This window comes from Gavialis gangeticus, unplaced genomic scaffold (assembly GCF_001723915.1).
Source record: "Gavialis gangeticus isolate Ggan-Ray unplaced genomic scaffold, GavGan_comp1, whole genome shotgun sequence".
NCBI lineage: Eukaryota > Metazoa > Chordata > Crocodylia > Gavialidae > Gavialis > Gavialis gangeticus.
In genome coordinates, this window is record NW_017729032.1 from 39,380,871 (window position 1) to 39,402,536 (window position 21,666).

At 41.1% G+C, this 21,666-nt stretch overlaps 1 protein-coding gene across 1 annotated transcript in view; it reads left to right on the forward strand.

The window, feature by feature from the left end:
- IFT88 (intraflagellar transport 88) overlaps nucleotides 1–17,065 on the forward strand; it is an 87,887-nt gene extending 70,822 nt beyond the window's left edge. The window contains exons 24-26 of the mRNA XM_019525082.1: nucleotides 3,279–3,339; nucleotides 15,919–16,014; nucleotides 16,786–17,065. Coding sequence (XP_019380627.1) covers nucleotides 3,279–3,339; nucleotides 15,919–16,014; nucleotides 16,786–16,907 — 279 coding nt within the window. The 3' untranslated portion in view covers nucleotides 16,908–17,065. The remainder of the gene's footprint in view (nucleotides 1–3,278; nucleotides 3,340–15,918; nucleotides 16,015–16,785) is intronic.
- The last annotated feature ends 4,601 nt before the right edge of the window (nucleotides 17,066–21,666 follow it).

A 21,666-nucleotide genomic window follows, 5' to 3' on the forward strand; every position in this document is an offset into this window, starting at 1 on the left:
TGGGAAGCCCGTGGCCTAGGCCCCTGGGGGGGGGCCAGCCGGTAAAAGTGAAGCCCGGGAAGGGCTAGCGGAAGCTGGGAGACACAAGAACATCAGGAACAGCTGCGAGGCTTGGGGCGTGCTAAAGGGGAGGTAGGAGGCACGCATAGCCCATAAGGCTGGGGGTGCACCAAGTCACCCTTAAATAGCAGGAGATCATAGGCAGCCTCCCATATTACCTTAAATAAGAACAAAGACGTGGCGGGCGAGAATCCGAGGGTGCTGATCTCCTAATTGCCACAGCAAGGGGGCGCTAGCGGGATTACGGCCGCTCGCAGGCCCCACTCCGTGACAAAGATTCACAGGATGAGAAGTACTAACAGTTTATTCTAAGACATTGCAAAGTGTATCTGAATGGTTATTTTGGGATTGCATCACTGAATTAATGGCAAAAAAGCATCACTGTATTCAGCTGCTCACTAAACCCTGATTAGAAAGATTATATTTGTACACACCAATCCCAAGATATTTCTGTTTAGGAACAAATACAGGTACAACTTGTCCAGAGACAAGTACGGTGTCTGTTCTTAGCCATTTTGACACAACATGCCAGAACTGACAAACTTTACTAAGGAAAAGTTAATGTTTAAATTTGCTTAGAAACTGACTTAATTCTTAATTGAAGTGATGGAGGTCCATGGTGTTGGAGAGCTAAATACTCGCTTGTATACAGTTCCAGCCCCTCTGGATTTTTAGTTCTACAACATAGACCTACAAGCATTAATGACCCTTAGATAAGTTCTTTTTTCCTTTATAGTATTGACATCAAAAGTACAATTTTTTAAAGTTTTTAATTTTGTTTTATTTTTACGTAAACCTGAGTTTTCTTGGCATTTTTGACTTTTCACTCATGCAGTAAAATATTTATTATTGAATTATTTAGATTTGCTGTTCAAGAATTGATATTTAGTAACACATAAGTGGTGTTAGAAAAGTGATAATTAAATTGACTTAATGCTTAAATTAGTGAAAGTTAAGAAATAGACCTCAGAATAGCATAGTTTTCCTCTGAATCAAAGGAGTAGTACTCTTAGAGTAGTACAAACCATATTATTTTATACTGTTATGATAATCACTTTAACCAAAACTTGGAGAAGCCATTTGGGATGTCTGGAATGTTACACCTGAATGTCAATGGTATCTCATTACTCCATATTCGGTCACAGAATCAACAAACCAGTTCAAAATAAGGGCATCGGCTCCTGATTCATTTTGTAGCTATCCAGCAAAGTACTGTTTTACGAAGGAAACTGGTATTATTTTCTTTCACAAGAATTTCAATGCCAGTACTTACTTATGAATGGTAGTTCTGCAATTCTGTTCTGCTGGGTTGACTCTGGGTTCTCCACTATTTTTTATCTAGATGCATGAGTTCTATCACCACACTTCCAGTTTTGACATTTCCTAGGTATTTTTGTTTCTAGAACATTTTTATCAAGTCTGCCAGTAAGCATCTTAATCATAAGTCCCCTTGAAAGATCTGTAGCTCTGAAATTCGTCATATTTGCAAAATGCCAATTTCACTGCTTACATTTTCAAGTCAACACTGACTTTCAGTCAGCAAAGAAAGACACATATCACTTTCTGCTCTCAACTCTAGCAGTAATTTAAACAGCTCAGTTTCCCTTCCTCATTGTTTCCAAACTGGCTGAAAATCTTTCCTAGTATGCACTCAGTGGTAAAACAATAAACAGACAAGTGCTGGTAGAATTTGCCCAGCTTTTCAATACCTTTTACTAAGTATTTGTCTGTCCTTGGAAATTTACCAAAATAGCTAGTTTGAAATAAATATTCTAGAATAATTCCATTTGTGGATGTCCTTATTTCATAATAAGGATATCTACACTAATGCCAAAATAATATTGAATATAACTATTCTGGAATAGTTACTCCTGTAACTTTCCAAGTGTTGACAAGCCCATAAATTCTTCTAGCTAAGGCTTTGGAAACATCTGTGGAGTGGTTTTTATTCCCTGTGGAAATGTTTCACCTTGTGCCACAAGTAATGGTATTATGTTCCTTTTGTAATCTATATATTTTTATAACATTAACATTTCTACTTGGTATTTCACTTAAGCCATGGGTAGGCATTACATTGTTAGTACGACATGCATCCTTTTAGTATAGCAGAAAGCTAGTGTACAAGTGGTTTGTAAAGAAAAAAACATGGCAATTCCACCAGAGAATGCTAGCCTTTTCCAATAGCAACTTCTCCAGAGCACCAAGGTTTCTAGTGTCATGTGTTACATGTAGTGTGATATAATCCCACTTGAACCATCCCAAACAGTGTGGAAGAGGGGGAAAAGGGGCACTTGTCAAGTTTGAACAGTAGGAGATGGAGGCAGAACTTTTCAAGCAGGGGTCAGGATTCCCTAACCCTAAACTGTGGCCCTCCATCCCCCTCCTCCCATTGCCTGCCCACTCTTCCTGACTTTTTAAATTAAGAAATAAATGCTCTAAACATGTGTGCTCCCTACTAAGATTTATAGTTTCTGTAATTCATAAGATACACACCCAAGAAAACTGAAATTTCACAATGAAGGCCATTCTAGATGTGTTGCTTTGATAAAACAATTAAGGTTAAAACAGACCTTTAAAAATAACACACCTGGAAGATGGTTAAGGTACTTTCTTCATTCCAAGAAAGCCAATTTCTAATGTAGTTTCCAAGATATTTTGCCATGAATTTTATCTTAAACTTTAATGTTCACCAGCATGTTTTCCTGGCGTAATGCAATGCCAAGTCTTAGGAATGTAAGATTTATGGGATAAATATTTCTTTTCTCCCCCAACTTGAAACTTTACAATGAAGTAAAGATAAAGTAAAAATAAATAAAACTGTCCTTGGATTCCCAAGATCTTAATAGACAAACACTACTCTGGACTAGTACAACGGGTATAGCTTGATTATTTTTTTCAACTGTGTTACCCAAAGCTTCATGCAAAGCAGTTTTTACACATCTTTCTCATACAAGTGTTATCTGAAAGGACATATTTCACAGACAGTTTTTGTTTGAACTTCATTAGTTCTGTGTAAACGTATTTTAGACTGGGTTTAAAAGTAGGTTTTTACACTGAAGGAATAAGATTTCTTAGTTACTACTGTAATTAACACCCAGTGTAATGTTTTTCTGCCATTTGCAGCAGTAAACTCATTTCTGAGTTTTCAGCAATCAGCTCTAATATAATTATTTTAAATAAGGTTTTTGTTCCCTCAAACCTGTTTCATGTTGCTGTAGCGTGTTAAATCTGGCAGAGATGGCAGTGCACGTGGCCGGAGAGAAGGAAGTGCTGGTGGGGGTAAGTAGACAACATCACTATTGTTTACTAAGTATTGAAGCTATCAGTGTTCCTAAAGAAAAGAGCTTTCCTTCAAGTGTTGTAAAACTGCTTATATTTATACATTTCTATGTGCAAGTACATGTTGAGCCCCATCATAAGAGACAGTTTCCTTGCTGAGGGGCAAAAGGCCAGGGCAGATATTGTGAGCCAGAGGCCTTAAAGACATCCAGGTAAGCTTAAGTGTGTGAAGGAAAAGGGCATACAACAGCCAATCACTTGCCGCCTCCTCCCATGTTCTCTATCCTAGCCAATGGAAAGCAGAGTGGTTTTGAAGCAGGGAGGGAATAGGCCTAGACCCTTGTTTTGCTCCACCTGCTGTCTTGATTTATCCCACACCCACTGCCCCCTCCCTCCCAGGATGATGTTCTTGACCATCTGCTCACTGAATGCAGCAGAGGGGCTGTTTGCAGTTAGAGGAAAAGTACCTATAAGAGCACAGGCTTCTGTATATGAGAAAAGAGAAAAAGATATATACAGAATGGAACGGCCACACCATGTTACTCCTAAGTGACAAAATCACGAGTGACTTAGGCAAGTTATGACAAAAAATCTTCATATCATGTGACACCATATTGGGTTCTGCTCATGTTTCAGGTTATGGGTATTCTTGTGCAATTGTTTTGCAAGGTTTTTTTAATAGAATTGTTTTTCTTATCCTTCTGCCTACAAATGTCTTTGATACATTCATTCCAAGGTTCAAATGGAGCCATGGAAGTCATTAATATAACCTGACCTAGCTTTTAAATATGTGTATATAAACACTGCCTTTGCAGGATCTGCAGGGGTGGGAATGACTGTTGGATCTGTCAAGGAAACATGGAAATTTCTTTCCTTCTCTGATGGTGTGAAAAGGCTTTAGCTCTGCAGGGCCACAAGAGAGTCTTTGAAACCATTATATTTTTATATGTAGAAACACCTGGTTGTCTAGGATTGAATATCACCTGTTCTGGGCCTCAGGCCAAGGTAGCTGTAGGAGTGAAATGTCTCACTCTGGTAGTTCTTGAAGGGAATATCTTTGGAGCAGGGGTTGAAAAGCTGCCTGAGTATTTGATATATTATTATGAATCCTGCATAGATTAGTGAGCACAGTGCAGGTGAGGCAATCAAAAGTGCATGACAGTTTCATGTTTCTGTGCATATCAATGATAGCACCTCTGTGTGTGAAGAGGTGAAGGTCTTAACCAGTTTTCCCTCTTTGTCTTTCACCTGCACACACCCACATACTATTCTGTTATTTAATCATTCATTCATATTGAATTAATTCAATCTGAAATTGAAAAATGGAAGTTGGAGCAACACTGTACCTAGAAAACTAATAATCAGGTAATTTAAAATGTCTCCATTCTTAATAACTGATATTTGTCTTTTCACACACTTGAGGCTGGGAGACTCGTGACACTTGGTAAATACTAGTGCTAAAATTCTTTTTAGTGGGCTGGCCATGGGGTCTGGCAGCAAAGCAGCCCCTTTTTGTGCCTGAAACTCCATTTCAGCACTAATCCATAACAGGTGAAAATGGAGGAACATTGGAGCAAGCCAGGGGGATTCACAGTTAATGCAAATGGTGTCTCAAATGTCTGGGTAAATAGCACTCAAGGGGCTTTTTCCTCTCAATTAGCAAAACTTAGCTATAATATATACCCTTGTTAGTGCAAGAGGAGAACATTGGCCTGAGAGAGAAAGGGACGATTTGTGATTTAGGGGATAAGGGTATATATAACTGAGAACAGCTAACGGGAGAAATAAGCAAGATCTTAGCTGACAAGTTAAGACAGCATTGGAGCCCTGGTGCTAACATTTTGTCAATGCTACTTTGAAGGATAAAAATACATGCAGTAATTAATAAATAAATAAAAAGACAGTTAAACTCATTAGAAACTTTGATCACAGGCTGTAATAATTCCAAGGCTTTGACTTTAGCCCCCTGGGCAGGTTCATATACCAAGCAAAGACTAAGTGCAGAGAGAATGTACAGACTCTTGAGACACTACCATTAGACATCAAATCTCAGTGGAGCAGCAGGGTCAGAATTGAGCTGCAACCGTTTATTCTTCCATAATTATATTTAGATTTATTTACACAGGTATATATTTATTGTATCAGAATCCTGAAATACTGAAAAGAGTTCATGCTCCAGGACCAAATCTTTGTAGCAGATGATCTAAGGAGGCTTATTTATGCATATTTGGTGTAACTGCCCAAAGATCAAACAGTTTTGGAAATGGCTTAACAAATGAGCAGTGTTACAAAGGAGCTCCTATACTACACCTTAAGTTATTTCTACTAGGATTCCCAAATAAAGTTGTGGTAAAATGTACTACTTAAACTCTTCAGAAGCAGTCAAAGGCACCACACATTTGATTACCAGAAACGCTAGCTCCGGGAAACCTTATCAATGAAGAAGTTGGCACACAAGAGGCAGCAGACATAAGGGCTATGTTGTAGTACAGCTTTTCCATTTACAGAGCTGTAGGGAGCCCCAGACAAACCAAGAACCTAAACACTTTTTTCCCCCCGTATGCCTGGCCTTGTTTTACAGGATCATAAGTCTGTATTTCCCAGTGTAAATTTGCTGTGTACAGTCTGTGATGAGTCATGTATGAAACATAAATGTAGGTTACTTTACTTGGGATTCTTTAATAAACTTTTTATGTTTATTGAAAAAACATGGTATCCACACTTTAGGATACAGTTCTTTGTCAATAACCATAGGGAAAGTTGCTGAATTGTGAAGGAGGATTAATTTTTTTTAAAGTTTTTTCTGTTAATAATTTTTATTTGTTCCCTCTTGTAGCCCCAATTTGGTATGTTTACTTTGCTTGATTTTTTTTTTTTTCAAAGATCTTTTTCATATCTTCTGTCGGTATCCTATTAGTTGTATTATCAATAATAGTGGGCACAATACCTAAAATATGCATAAGAGAGACCAGTGTGAGGGCAAATTACATTGACTGGATTTGCATAAATAAATAGATGGTATGTAAAATATCAAAGGGAGACTGAGAAAATGGAAGTCTATGTGAGGGTCAGTGAAAGACTGTAAATATATTTTAAAAAATCAGTTTGTGTTATCCAACCTCTTGGTTCCTTTTGAAGAATTTCTGCACAAATTCTAAAATCCCTACAACGCGTATTGTTTGTAAACTGTCTGACATGTTTACCAGAGTCTTTTAAGCAGTCTCAGGATTCTTTCTTTTTCAAGTAGAGAGCTAACAAACATCTTCTTTCACTTAAGAGCTGAGAAATAAGTTTAGAGTTATTGTAACACACAGTCTAGACTTAAAGGGTCTAAAGGCAATTTCAAAGATTGTACCAAATATGGCAATTCAAAATTTGACTACTCTTGGTACTCCTACCATAGCTATTAAAATTCTCTATCCCTAGAAAACCATCAGATACATATTTTTAATTCATAATTGGATGTGGCAGTATTGTACCAATCAGTCACACACTAATGTTTTTCTGTAATAAAAAAAAAAAACACGAACAGATGTGTTTCTGAATGTGGGACCAGTGATCAAAGACTTATTTTTCTATGCTTTTCCCATTTAGTCAGGTAGGTGTTTTTATCCTCTTATCAAGTTTTATGAATTTGTTTTAGATGCTCAAGATTAAACCTCTAGTACCTGGGAACCAGGACATTGTTTCTGCAGTCTTCTGCAAGTTTTTGGAGGTTTGGCCTCTATGTAAGGGAGACAAGGGACAATGTAATAGTATTTACTTGGATTTCAAACTTGAACCAGTCTCTGAAAGCGAAATGTTGTACTTGATGGAAGAAGCCATATGGCAGTGGGCAGCAGCCCACTGAGGGTTTGACAGGCTACACTCCTTGCCTTTTTTGACATTGCAAACATGCTCCAAAGGTAGAAAGCTCTGAAGAAAACTATGGGAATTTCATTGTTCCTTTTCCCTTCTTCATCCCTCCTGCAGTTATCTCCATGGAAGGACTTCATCTCACCTTTTCTATCCCTACTCATGCTTTAGTAGAGTCTACAGGGAACTACCATATTTTTTATATGAGAAAAGGACATATTTGGATTTAGCAGCAGGCATCCCAAGCTTTCTTGCTGCCCTGCAGCAAAGATTGCACCATCAGTTGCATTTTCAGTTGGATTTGCATTTAGCCATCCCTTCGTGTTCTTTTAATTCCAAATCCTCAAGTACATTAGAATGGTCTCAGTATGTTTTTGTCTTAGCACACCTCAGGGCTAGCTGAACTGCCATGGCAGAAATGGTTTTCATTTAAACACGTTTGGTTAGAAGACTTTGTTTTTGGCGGGTGGGTGTTGAACTCATTAACTTTTGGCCCAGTTCAGAGCATGTTTTTTCTCCAAGGCAGCACCACCAAGCCAAAGTGTGCGTGTGTGCGCGTGCGAGCTGCATAAACACATTTTGGGTTATTAAAGCACTCAGATTAACTGCTATTAAAAACTTTAGCACCTATACCTAAGTTCCTTTGAAATTTTAAGACGATGTAGATCTAACTAAATAATTTCATCTTCATATCATGGAAGAAGAAAGTTATCATGCATTTTTTATAACTTGTAGTCTCAGTGACATGAAGTAGTGCTAAAAATCAAAATCAGTGCATTCTACAATATAGGAGGAACTGCTTGCATAATAATTCTCTTTCTTACTTCTAGGATTTACAACCAGTAAATGTTTGCTTAGAAATATCAGTTTTAAATCTGTACATTTTGACTGATGTGGTATAAATGTTACTAATCGGCCAAATAAGAAATACAAAAACATTGACAAAGAAATTATACCATTTACAACTGAATAGAGCAGTGCCAAAACCTTTAACCACTTTAAAGTTGAACTGTTTGCATAATATTTGGCTGTACTTTCTCCCACATAAAAGTAACCAGTTTTCTGACTTACTGTTAGTTTTACGTGTGTTTTTAATTTGTTTTTAATCTATACTTTTAAAAATCTGGTCCATTGTCTTTACGTAAAATAATTAACTCTATTTTTTTAAATACAGTTGAAAGAGTAAAAATGAACAGAATATATTTTCCATTTATCCCATACACTAAGTAGAACATTCAAGATTTGACTTTTGAACACCCACAAGCAAGGAAAATCAGATTTAATATTGTGTTTGTACCCTTACCTTACCTTTTTTCATACACTGTGGGCACGTCTACACAAGATGCTTTACTGCGCAGTAGAGCTAATTACTGCACAGTAAGTGTCCGTGTCTGCATGTGCAGACTCTTACTGCACAGTAATTGGCTCTAATTGTGAGTAAATTTGCTACCTGAAAATGCAAGTAGCAAATTTATTCAAGATTACTTACTGTGCAGTAGCGTACATGTAGACACCTGGCCGGGAGCAAATGTGCTCCTGGTCAAGCAAGGGATGGGAAATTGCTCCTGGTCAAGCAAGGGATGGGAAATTGCTCCCTGCTCCTAGGAGCTGCCTGCTACCGAGGCAGGCTCTGCCACTGAAGTCTGGACAGGGACAATGTACCCCTGCCCCAGCAGCAGGGAGCTCCCAGTCCCCACTCCCTGGTCAATGGGCCAAGCTAGGAGATCCTTATCTTCCATCCCAAACCCCACAGTCACAAAACCCGGGCTAGGGGATCCTTAATCACTATGATAAGGATCTCCCAGTGCAGGCCCTGCAACTGCAGAGCTGGCACTGGGAGATAAGGATCCTCCAGCCTGGGCCCCAGGATCTTGGAGTGGGGGCTGGGAGCTCCCCGCTGCCCGGGCAGGGGAACATTGTCGTCACTCAGGCTTCAGTGGTGGAGTCCTCCCTGGCAGCAGGCAGCTCTCAGGGACAAGGAGCAATGTCCCAGGCCCCATCAGGAGACAGCTTTCTCCTGGCTCCTGTGCTACCACCCAGGGGAAGTCTAGGGCTCCCCCTGGCTGCAGCAGGAGCCTGTTGCAGGACCCCTGCAGGAAGTGGGAGCAGTTTGCTGCTAGGAGCAGCAAATCTGCTCCCATGTCCCTGAACATGTAGACGCATGCCCAGGAGAGTTTACTCTTGAGTATTTTAGTAAACTGCTCCCAGATGATTTCCACATATAGACACACCCTGTAACAGCAAATGTTATGTGATTTTTATTAACTTTAGTAAATATCAGCAAACAACATATTACTCATTTCTTTACATAGAACTTGCACTAATGATTAAGCACATTTATTAAGAGGTTAGAGTTGGATTGTGGTGACAAAATCTGCCTGTTAAATCAAACTAAATTTATGTTTTTGTGTTCGCATTCCTTAAAAGGTTTTTGAAACAAAGTCAAGAAAATCATTCCTTCACCATATTTTAGTGGCATTTGGACTGAGTCAGTAAATTAATGGTCATTTAGATCAGAATAAATGATTCATTTGAAGATTATTTTCTCTTAAATTGTATTGAAAAATAGTAACTGATATAAAATGTCAGTTTAGTTATTTACTGATCTTCCATTAAAAAAATAAAAATGTAATTAAATGTTAGCAACTGCATAAAAAGGATACTGTTCTCATTGTGTACACTACATTTTTCTAATGTCAGAGTTAAATAATAAACCTCCTTTACTGTTTGTACTAGTACTGGAATAATGTAGGCAGATTTATTTGCAGTCTGAGGAAAGTTTAATGTGGCCCTTCTACTGCAAGTCCTTGTTTAGTCTTATAATCAAAGTCAGAATCCATACTTTTATCAGAAAGAAAACCTATCAAACATTCCCTGTATTCAGAGTTTCCACTATCTTCCTTTGTTGATGTTATCTTTATTATTTCTTTTCTTTTCTGTTCTCACATTTTTTCATTTGAATGTTGTAATAAGTTTGGGGATTTGTCCCATGTGTGGGGTTGTTTTGACTCTTTCTTTACATGTTCTTTACTTTCCTGTTTCTCTAGCTGCCTTTTCTCCTGAAAATAGTCAAAGTCCTTCCTCGGACATGTTAAAAGGTTTGTGTAAATTATCCTCTAATCAAGCATTCTACATTTTTAAACTTAATATTCAACAACTTTTTTATTTTTATTAGTTAGAAGTGCAGACAGTAAGTGACCCCTTTGGTGAAACGGGTTTAATTTCCACAACTCATTACTGGGACCATGTATTAAAACACAGCTGATGTTCTGTTCACTATAGAACATAGATCTTATCTCTGAAGTATGCAGATTTGTATTGGAATGCATTAAAAGCGAGCTTTTGCTCTGAAATTTACCTGATAGTATGCGGGATCTCAAGAGCTACAGTCTACACTGCAAGATTGTTCCATGGAGTTGGCCTACTTACACCTATATAGTATAACAATATATAAATGATTTATGAGCAAACAGCTGCAAAATGTAAAAAATTCATGATAGAAGTTTTTGTTTCTTACATCACATGTTACAGAAGTCTCCGCAAGCCTGTTAAGAATTACTGTCAAGTCCTACAGCTTGGGCAAGACACTCAGTGGAGTAAAAGCATTATCTTTATGATAGTGGAAAGTACTTTTCTTCTCCATTGATCATAATCCCAAACATGGAATTTTGTTTGAATAGAGGCTTAGAGCAGTAATTCTCAACCAGGGTGCTGTAGGTACCTGGGGATACCACCAGATCCTTTTTAAAAGTGCTGCAGGGTGCTCTGTAATATTAGCCCTGTTAGTTGTGAAAACACCTGCACATGATTCACAAGATAATCCACAGATTTCAAATAGGAATCCATAGTGTCAGAACATTCTGTCTTGCTGTGGTCTTCCTGAGTTCTTTGCAACAGAATTTCTCTGTTATTTTTCTGTTGCCAAAAAAACAGGTGAAAGGTAAGAATTGGTATTTTCTGATATTATAAAGTTGGAAAAAAATAGGAGGCAAACATTTTACTCATTGTGGGTGATACTATGTAGCGCTGGTGTAAGATATAAATAAATTCTACGTCATTTGGTCAGTTTAGGCATGCTTCCATGTTGTGATCATCTCTTGTGTTCTTCATTAGCATTAAGGTGTAAATCCTCCAGGCCTATATCCACAAAGTGACCTAGGCAGCATCTACACTGCCTAGTTCATTAATGCACTTTAGTTACTACACTTTTAGTTTAGTACTTCCTTAATGAAGTATTAACTGAATGTACAATAACTACATTTACTGTGCAGTAGTGCCAGTGAACATTTTTTTTTTTTGTGATGGTTACTGCACAGTAACCTAGTAACACAGCACAGTAGCTTATTAGCACGGTTTTTGACTGGCATATTACTGTGCAGTGTTATTAGTAAGGCTGCACTGGTAAAGATTATTTTGGCTGATGGCTGATTTATTTAACTAGTCATATCAGCCAGTCTGATAGCCAATTATGCAGCCCAGCAGTATGGAGAGCAGTGTCTGGCCAGTGAGACAGTGGGGGCTCCCCACTATGATAAGGATCTCCCAGTGCAAGGGGTGCCCAGCCTTGTCCTAGCTCCATTCCCTCCCTCACCGTGGGTGCCTCAATCTGCACCACCCCACTTCCCTTCCCTCCCCCCCACCTCTCCCCCACCTCCCCCCCAGGCTTACCAGCCAGATGATGGTTTCCAAGCTGCCGGACTGCATTCCTGGCCATGTACATGCTGCAGCTGTGCACGTGCATGTAGCATTTATCGGTGACATTGGTTATGCCAGGCAAAAAAAGCCAATTGCCAATAATGTCCATTTTCCTTTTATCAATGCCAATCCTATATGGACCAATATATCAGTGCAACTCTAGTTATTAGACTACTGCACAATAAGCATCTTGTATAGATGCGCCCTTAGAGACCTAACTACCATGGCAGGCACCAAAGTCCAAAATGTAGATCCTCAAAAACACCATTTAGCTGCAGCCAAACCTCAAGGCACCTAAACTCTGTAGGTATCTAAGCTTCCAACAGTAAAGTTACCTAGATGCCTAGATGTCCTTTTCTGGAAATGTCTAAAAGTACCTCACTCCTAAGTTTGGGGCTTTTTTCTCATCTAACCCACTTAGGGATTACAAACTAGATGTCCCTTTGCATGTTTTCACCACAGAGCTCAATCCAGTCAGCATTCTAGATGATGGAATTAGAGGACAATCCAACAAATCAGGCTGTACACAGAATATGGGAGGCAGGGGAGTAGATGGTGAAAGTGGTTGTGGTCCTTTTTTACCCACTATCATAGTGATTAAAGCAGTCACCCATCACATAGGAGTCTCATGTTCAAACTTGTACTCTGCTTGAGGGTATCTGAATCCACATGACCCACCATCCCAGAACAATGCCTAGGATTGAAGCTGAAAGACTGAAATATTTAAATTAAGGGGGGGGGGTAGGGGGACTGCCCAACTACCTACAAATTAAGCACTTCAAAATTCAGCTTGATAGTACCTGAGTCCGCTTTGTGGATCTGACCGTTTTTACCAGGTTTATAAAGAAGAGGCTCTCCTTCCCCCTTCCCAAGACAAAACCAACCCATTAGAGCAGTCTGAAAATGTTTTTTCTGAGCTCAACTTGTACGTCATTCTAGAATATTTCTATTAAAGATAGTTCCTAATTATGACCCATTAATAAAACCTTGAGCCATCCTATTTTTGCATGACTCTTAAAATTAAAAGGGAAAAAATCTGTAGAGAAGCCTGGAAAGGAAGAAGAATGGATAGAGCTATTAGTAATTGTTAGTAAGGAGTGGTTACCATTGTTCTTGAATACTGAAGAAAGAAGTGGATAGAGTTATGAACTATAGGTCCTTCATTTGTCTGAATCCAGAGCATTTCCAGGAGATAGTTTACTTAAAAAGGAACACAGGACAGTTGAATTCAGAGTTGTATCAATAATTAACAGATCTTCACTTCTGTCCATCCACCTCAGCCTTGGCATCAAGAGAACCTGTATTATCAAATTCAGATAACTACACTGGTAATATTCTGAAACTTGTCTAGATTCTGGAAAAGTAAGCAAGCTGGAAAATGTATAAGTATCTAAATGTGATGATCCTTAGTTAGACCTTGGAGTATTAGAAAACTCCTTGTAGTGCTTTTTACATGTTGCAAAAGAAGTACCTTAATGTTTTACTCCACTGCATATTGTCCTTTAAATACATTAAATCAAATGAGATAAATTTTCTCCTGGAAACGAAAACCAAATTAATCGAAACTTAATTTAGCAAACAAAATTGTACACTGGCTATAAAATGTGGAAAAGAGATTGAGGCACCATGCGACTAGTACATTGAACGTGAATAGCTGGAATGTTGCTGTGGCAATAGACTGTTAATCTGACTTCGACTGTGTCTGAGGCAGCCACATTCCATGGGGCCCTGCTGCAGACCGAGCTGGGACTAGAATGTTTACAGCAAGATGCCAAGGTGGACTGGATGCGTGCACTCTGCTCGACTGCCATGCTCATAGCATGTGCCAAATACACTGTTCTCATGAAAAGCAAAATGCTGTGTATTTAAGACCCATACTCTGATAGGCGAATCATACCAATAAGAATAGAAGTGTATGAAATACTTGTATCATTGTAAGAGGCATCATTTGTATTTATTTTAATCCATTTTAAACCCCAAGTGTTACTTTTCTACAGTTTAAAGAAATATTTTTAGTGGCCGAAAATACTGAATACCAAATGGTTGAATGCCCCTTCAAGTTAGCATGGCTGTGTGTTTCCATGTGGCAGGAAGAGTAGATATGCATCTTTATAGACTAACAAAATAAGATATATACACAGAGAGAGAGAGAGAAAGAACATGAGCTTTCATGACCCAAGTTCACATCATCAGATGTGCAAACTGCTCTCGTCCTTGAGAGCCATACAGTAGAGAACCCAGATTCTTGGCAGGGCTGGATTCCTTACTGCCTGCAAATATGAGGGTTTGTGAAATACCCAGGAATATACAGAGCCAAAGTGGGTGTGTCTACACATTCATTTACTTCAGCCTAGATTTACTCTTCAGTAAGCTACTGCAGAGTAAGGGTTTTTGGATAGGTGTCTACACATGCAGGGGATTAGGGAGAAGATTTGCTCCCAGTTCCCTGCAGCCCTGCAATGGGCCCCTGCTGCCACCAGGGGGAGCTCCAGACTCCCCTTGGGTACTAGCCCAGGGACAATGTCCCCTTGCCCCAGCAGCAGGGAGCTCCTGGCCCTGGCTCCCCAGTCAGGGGCATGGGGCTTGGAAAAAGCTGCAAGAGAGGGGCAGGTCCCAGCCCCCTGCCCTGATCTGCTGGTGGGGCAGCTAGCAACTAGCTGCCCCACTAGCAGATTGGGGTAGGGGGCTGAGACCTACCCCACCCCTGCAGCTCTTTCCAGGCCCCATACCTTAATCACCCAGTTGGAGCACAGGGCAGGGACCTGCCCCTGACTAGTTCGCAGCTGGTCCCGGGCTGCGCAGGGAAGTCTGCATGTGCATCCTGGAGCTGGCTGGGGACTGCCCAAAACAGGACAGTCCCCCACCACTTCCAGGCTGCATGTGCTTCCCCATGCAGCCTTGGGCTGGCTGGGAACTGTCCTAGTCAGGGACAAGTCACAGCCAGCTCCAGGCTGGAGAGGAAACTATCCCCATGCAAGGAGCTCCCAGCCCGTGCTCCGCAATTGGGGAGCGAAGGCTGGAAGCTCTCTGCTGCCAGGTCAGGGGGACATTGTCCCCACCTGGGAATGCAGGGCAGGGAACAGGCTCCTCAGACCCTGCCAGCAGGGAGCTCCCAGTGCCAGCTCCACAACCGCAGGGCTACTGCTGGGAGGTACTTATCCCTCAGGCTGAGTTCTGTGGTCACAGGGCTCAGGTTGGGATACCCTTATCTTCCAGCCTGAGCTCTGCAGTCATAGGGCTCGGGCTGGAAGAACGTTATCTCAGGGTCTCGGGCTGGGAGATTGCAGGGCTCAGTCTGGGAGATAAGGGTCTCCCAGCCCCCACTGCCCAATCGCAATCTTGGAGTGGGAAGCTTGGAGCTCCCTGATGTCAGGGCAGGGGGACATAGTCCCTGCCTGGGGTCCTATGGAGGAGCCTGCCCTAGCAGCAAGCAGCTCTCAGGGACAGGGAACAAACTCCTGCCCCCTAGTAGACAGCGGACCGTGAGCTTCCGGTCAGGAGTCTACATAAGTGTTACAGCGCCATTACTAATGCCGAGTAAATTTGCTACTTGCATTTGCAGGTAGCAGATTTACTCAGTATTCGGGAAGTTTACTGCAAAGTAAACGTGCATGTATAGATGCACATGCTTACTTCACAGTAAACGATGGTAATGCGATGTCAAGCATCTTGTGTAGATGTGCCCAGTATGGAGCTGCATAGAACTGTTGAGGTGTTCTGGCTTTTTGCTGAAGATTTATTTCAGTGGGTTGCTTCTCTGATCAGCTGTGTGGGATCACTGCTGGGCTTCAGCTGAATGAAGAAGAGGCCTTTTGAAGTGAAAAACTTACTGCTGTCAAGTTAGGCAGGTTGCGAACCACCCAGATACTAATGATCTGGGTGCTGTTGTCCGGGTACTGGGTGACGAAAAAATGCCTCAATATAAAATTTAATTAAAATGAAGTGGTTCACTTTCATTTGCCTACTGCTATATTTTGATTTCCTTGAATATCTGACAGCATTTATGTCTCTATAATGTTCTTTTAACAGATACTGGCAGTACCAAAGGGGAGCGACTAAGTGTCAAACTAAGATCTTTGTCTGGAGCAAACGAGCCCTATGAAAGCAGCAGCAATAAAGAAATAGGTAAAGTAACCTGCAGGACCTTCCCAGCAGCCATATTCTTCTGGTCAAAGGAAAGAAAAAACTGTTGGCAGTCTTACTGAATTTGTCAATGACCTAGTTATTTGTGGTAGCATTTTCCTCTTGAACAAATGTGAGAAGTGATTATAGCTCCATTGTATCACAGTTATAAAATCATTGTAAATACATATGGGTAAAATAAAGAGACCTAGTCAGTTTCAGTTAATGATTTAAACCACTATTATCTGCTTCCTGAATGCTTTTGCTACCTTTTTATAGGTCTACAGTCACAAGTTCTTATTTTATTAAGGTGGGATTTTCAGAGACTAAAGGAGATAAGGATTCAAAATGCACTGGGATCATTAATGCTCAAAGCTCCCTTCCTGGACCTGTCTACCATTTCTCCTCTTTCAGGCACCCTCCCAAAAGCTAATTCGCTAAAACTCAGTAATAGTAATAAAAAGGAGGAAAGGATTTTAGAAAGAAACTATAACCACCACTATATATCTGCTACTCCATTTACGCTCTCTCATTGCCTGCCAGTGTTACCATTGTTTGGTCTTAATGTAGGATCATGCCTATGTTTCTAACAGTAGCTGTTCCCAATACATTTAACTCTACAGGACATGGGAAAGAAATGGATCCCTTGCCCAGAAAAGTTTTGTACATGTATAGGCTGTTATATACAATTCCTTATTTTAGTCTGATGTTCCTGATACAATCTATGTTATAAGCAATTTTATGTTTCAGCTTTGGGGTTTTTTTAAATCCTAGATGCCTCATATGTAGATCCACTTGGTCCACAGGCAGAGAGACCAAAGACTGCAATCAGAAAAAAGACTGAAGAGGATGATTTTGCTGATGAAGAGTTAGGAGAAGATTTGCTTCCAGAATAATGGGCTGTACCTTCTGACATTTCACCGTTTAAAAGTTTTGAAAGAAAATAATACTTTTGCATTAGTTTTTAATAATGTGAAAAATTCTGTTTTGTATTCATAATGAGTTATGTATAAAATGGTAGAGGTGAAATAAACAGTTTCTATCATAAAAGTAATTAAAATATGTGCATTTTTTATTTGGGTTATACATGAATGTGGCACAGATACTTTTGTAACACTGATTGTTCATACTCCCACATGTATAATGCTTTTGGTTGCAGATACATGTGTAACTTTATCAAGCATAGTTGTCTCTACCATTTCTTTTTTCAACCCCAAATATGAAAACTATGTGAGGATGTGTGTTGGACATACGTAGTTCAAGGCCACAATTTATTTGTAATGAATATGAACTGATTGATAATACTGACCATTACATTGTCATCTCTGGGACCACAAGTCCCTACTAATAACCCTGAGTCTGGAATATTTTCTCAACTTCTGTTGTTGTAAGTTTTAAAAAATGTGCCCAGTTCCTTAAGATCTCTCTCAACTTGATTGTGTGAATGTAACCCAGATGGTTACGTGATGCACTTGCCAGCCAAATGCAAGAGTTAGGGTCCACAGGTAACAAGAGCTTCCACTTAGCAGTGTGTGTTGAACACTTGGTGTGCTGCTACCCTGAAAAGGAAAGAAAAGGAGTCCTCTTCCCCCTCCAGGACAAGGGCTTCGATTTCTGTTAACCCTCCAAGCTGTAAACCTATTTCTTTTTTTTTCTCCTACCCCTGGAAAAAGAAACACCCTCCCCTCTGGAAACTTGGAAGCAGAGAGGGAGAGGATGGCTGTCTTAGTTCCAAATGAAGGCATGAAAACCATAGCATAATGTCTGGATGTCACCATGATTAGTTTGTGGCTTCCTACCTTCAGTCAGTGAATTGACTTTCCAGCTTTCCTGGACAGGCAGGAGGGAATGCTTCTCGACATACCCTTGAGAACCCTAAGAAGGGTAGCTGTAGATTCCTTAGTAGGCAGATTTATCACCCAACATCAATACCAGGTCACTAGTGTCAAGACACGCAAAGGACCAAATCCAAATCTCAAAATCAATGAAAGTCCTTCTTCTCACTTTAATAGGCTATGGATCGTGCCTTCTATGATCTGCTTCGGTATTTGGTTGTCTGTTTTGATATTTGACCAACTGTAACTGATATTTGACCAGCTATGATGAGATGACTGGCTCTGTGGACACAGGGAGACCAGTGGATGTTAGTATACCTTGATTTTATACAGCTTTTGATACAGTCTCCCACAGCATTCTCACAGACAAGCTAAGGAGGTACGGGCTGGATGAATGGACTGTAAGGTGGATAGAGAACTGGCTGGAGCATCAACCTCAGAGGGTAGTAATCAATGCCATGATCTCTAGTTGGCAGTCAGTATCAAGTGGAGTGCCTCAGGGGTTGGTCTTGGGGCCAGTTTTATTCAATGTCTTCATCAACAACCTAGAAGATGGCATAAAATGCACCCTCAGTAAGTTTGCAGATGATACCAAGCTGGGAGGTGGTGGGGAATAGTAGATATGCTGGATAGTAGAGCTAGGATTCAGAGTGACCAAATTGAGCCAAAAGAAATCTCATGAGGTTCAACAAAGACAAGTGTGAAATCCTGCACTTAGAACAATCCTATGCACCAGTACAGGCTGGGGGCTGATTGGGCAGCACCTCTGCAGAATAGGACCTGGGGGTTACAATGAACAATAAGTTGAATATGATCCAGCAGTGTGCCCCTGTTGCCAATAAGGCTAATGCCATACTGGGCTGCATTGGTAGGAGTGTTGCCAGCAGGTCAAGGGAAGTGATTATTCCCTTCTATTCAGCACTGGTGAGGCCACATCTGGAGTACTGTGTTCAGTTTTGGGCCCCTCGCTACAAAAAGCATGTGGACAAATTGGAGAGCGAGTCCAGGGGAGGGCAACAAAAATGGTTAGGGGGGTAGCGGACATGACTTACGGGGAGAGGCTGAGGGAACTGGGCTTATTCAGTAGGAAGGAAATCTCCCACGAGGAGTTTTTAAAAACTCCCAGAAGAGTAAGCAAGGAAGGAGGAAGGAAATTGTGAGCAGACCAACTTGCTACAAGAAGAGACCAGGCTATTGTGCTGGATCTAGCACCAAAGGACTCCCTTCCCTAGTGCCTGGGACAGGGCAGAAGCATTTGGGTTGATTTATTTGCCTGTTTGCTGCTTAAAGACTTCTTATTTGAGAGGACTGCCTGAGAAGCTCCTCATGGAGCAAAACCTGCCTTCAGAAAGCAACAGGCTAGACAACCCTCTTGCACCAACTTAGCATTGAATAAAGTATGTATTGAACTGCTCAGATAGTAGATGTACTTGCCTATCATGAGTAACCAGTGTTACAGTGCCCTGGCTCTCTTCCAGTTACCAGCATCACAAAAACAAAACAAAAAAAAATGGAGTAGGGAGGGGGAGCAATAGCAACAGAAGAGGGAAAATTCCTTCCTAGCCCCATTGGCAACCAGGAATGCCCGGAAGCATGGATTACCCAAATATTTCCACTCTGCACTGCACCCTGGAGACAGCAAATAGAGCATTATTCCTTGTATGCCCACACTGGAGAATCAGAACCCCACTTACCTCTTGTCTCTTACATAATCTTCTTTCATAACTAAGCCAGATTGTGGAGCTCTGCTTAATTTTCCTGATACTGAGCATGGCCCTCTCCAACTTCCACCTGCTCTGGACTGCAGAACTCTTCCCTTGATTTCTGGATGATATCTATGTGCAGGGATCCTTTGGGCTTCCAACTGTTTCTCTTCAAAGCACACTCCAGGCTATTTCCTAAATAATTCCTGACCAAAACATATCCAATTTCTTCTTAAAAACTTCTAATGAAGGAGATTCCACAACTTTCCTAAGCAGTCTATTCCACTGCCTCGCTGTTCTAACGGTCAAGAAGTTTTTCCTAATAACTAATCTAAACCTACTTCACTGCAATTTCAAGCCATTGCTGTGTGTCCTACTCTTTGCAGTGACAAAGAAAAGGTATTTTTCCTCTTCTTTATGATGATCATGTCCCCCCTTAATTGCATTTCTGAAGCTAGACATGCTTATTTCTCTTATCTTCTCCTTGTTTGGCTTGGCTTCCAAGCACTTAATCATTTTTGTCACCTGCATTTGGACCCTTTCTAATTTCCCCACATCCCTGGGGGGATGGCACCGGTGCTACGGAAGGAAGGACCAGGGCCTGTCAGCAGCTTGCCCCTGGCAGGCTCCAGCTCCAAAAAAGAAAAAGGAAGGGATTGGGCCACTTGCCATAACGTGATGGATAAAATGAAAGTTTAGTCCTTACGGTTTTATTCTAAGTCCCACCATTTCAATTTAGGAGGCATAAAATAAAACCTTGGGGATTAAACCTGTACAAGCGCCCCTAGTGACAGATGATGAAGAAAAGGCTGAAGTATTCAATGTCTTTTTTTACCTCGGTCTTCACAGGGAAGGTCAGCTCCTGGACTACTGCACCAGGCAGCACAGTTTGGGAAGCTGACAACAGTGGTGAAAGAACAGGTTATGGTCTATTTAGAAAAGCTGGATGTGATAAGCCCATGGGGCCAGCTGCAGTGCATCTGATGTTGCTGAGAGAGTTGGCTAGTGTTATTGCGGAGCTGCTGACCATTATCTTTGAAAACTCATGGTGATTGGGAGAGGTCCCAGATGGTTGGGAAAGGGCAAATATAGTGCTCAACTTTAAGAAAGGGAAGACAGAGGATCCAGGGAAATACAGACCAGTCAGCCTCATCTCAGTCCCTGGAAAAATCAGCGAGCAGATCCTCAAGGAATCCATCTTGAAGTACTTGGAGGAGAAGAAGGTGATTAGGAAAAGTTAGCATGGATTCACCAAGGGCAAATCATGCCTGACCAACCTGATTGCCATCTATGATGAGATGACTGGCTCTGTGGATGCAAGAAAAGCAGTGATTTTAGGAAGCCTTTTGATACCGTCTCCCACAGCATTCTTGCAAACAAGCTAAGGAAATATGGGTTGGATGAATGAACTGTAAGGTGGATAGAAAGGTGGCTGGATCACCAGGCTCAACAGGTAGTGATCAATGGCTCAATGTCTAGTTAGCAGCTGGTATCAAATGGAGTGCCCCAGGGGTCGGTTTTGGGGTGTGTTGTTCAATATCTTCATTAACAATCTGGAAAATGGGATGGATTGCACCCTCAACATGTTTGCAAATAACACCAAGCAGGGGAGTGTAGGGCTAGGCTTCATCAGTGACCGAGACAAATTGAAGGAATGGACCAAAAGAAATCTCATGAGGTTCAACAAGGACAAGTGTGAAGTCCTGCACTTAGGGTTGAAGAATCCCATGTTCTTCTACAGGCTTGGGACCACCTGGCTAAGCAGCAGCTCTGCAGAAAAGGACTTGGGGTTTACAGTGGACAATAAGCTGGGATATGAGTCAACAGTGTGCCCTTGTTGCCAAGGCCAGCAATATACTGGGCTGCTTTAGTAGAAGCATTGCCAGCAGATCAAGGGAAGTATCTATTCCCCTCTATTCTGCACTGGTGAGGCCACATCTGGAGTACTGTGTCCAGTTTTGGGCTTCTCGCTATAGAAAGGATGTGGACAAGTTGGAGAGAGTCCGGCAGAGGGCAACAAAAATGGTGAGGGGGCTGGGGAACTTGAGTTCGGAGGAGGGGCTGAGGGAACTAGGCTTGTTTAGTCTGCAGAAGAGAAGACTAAGGGGGGTGGGGGG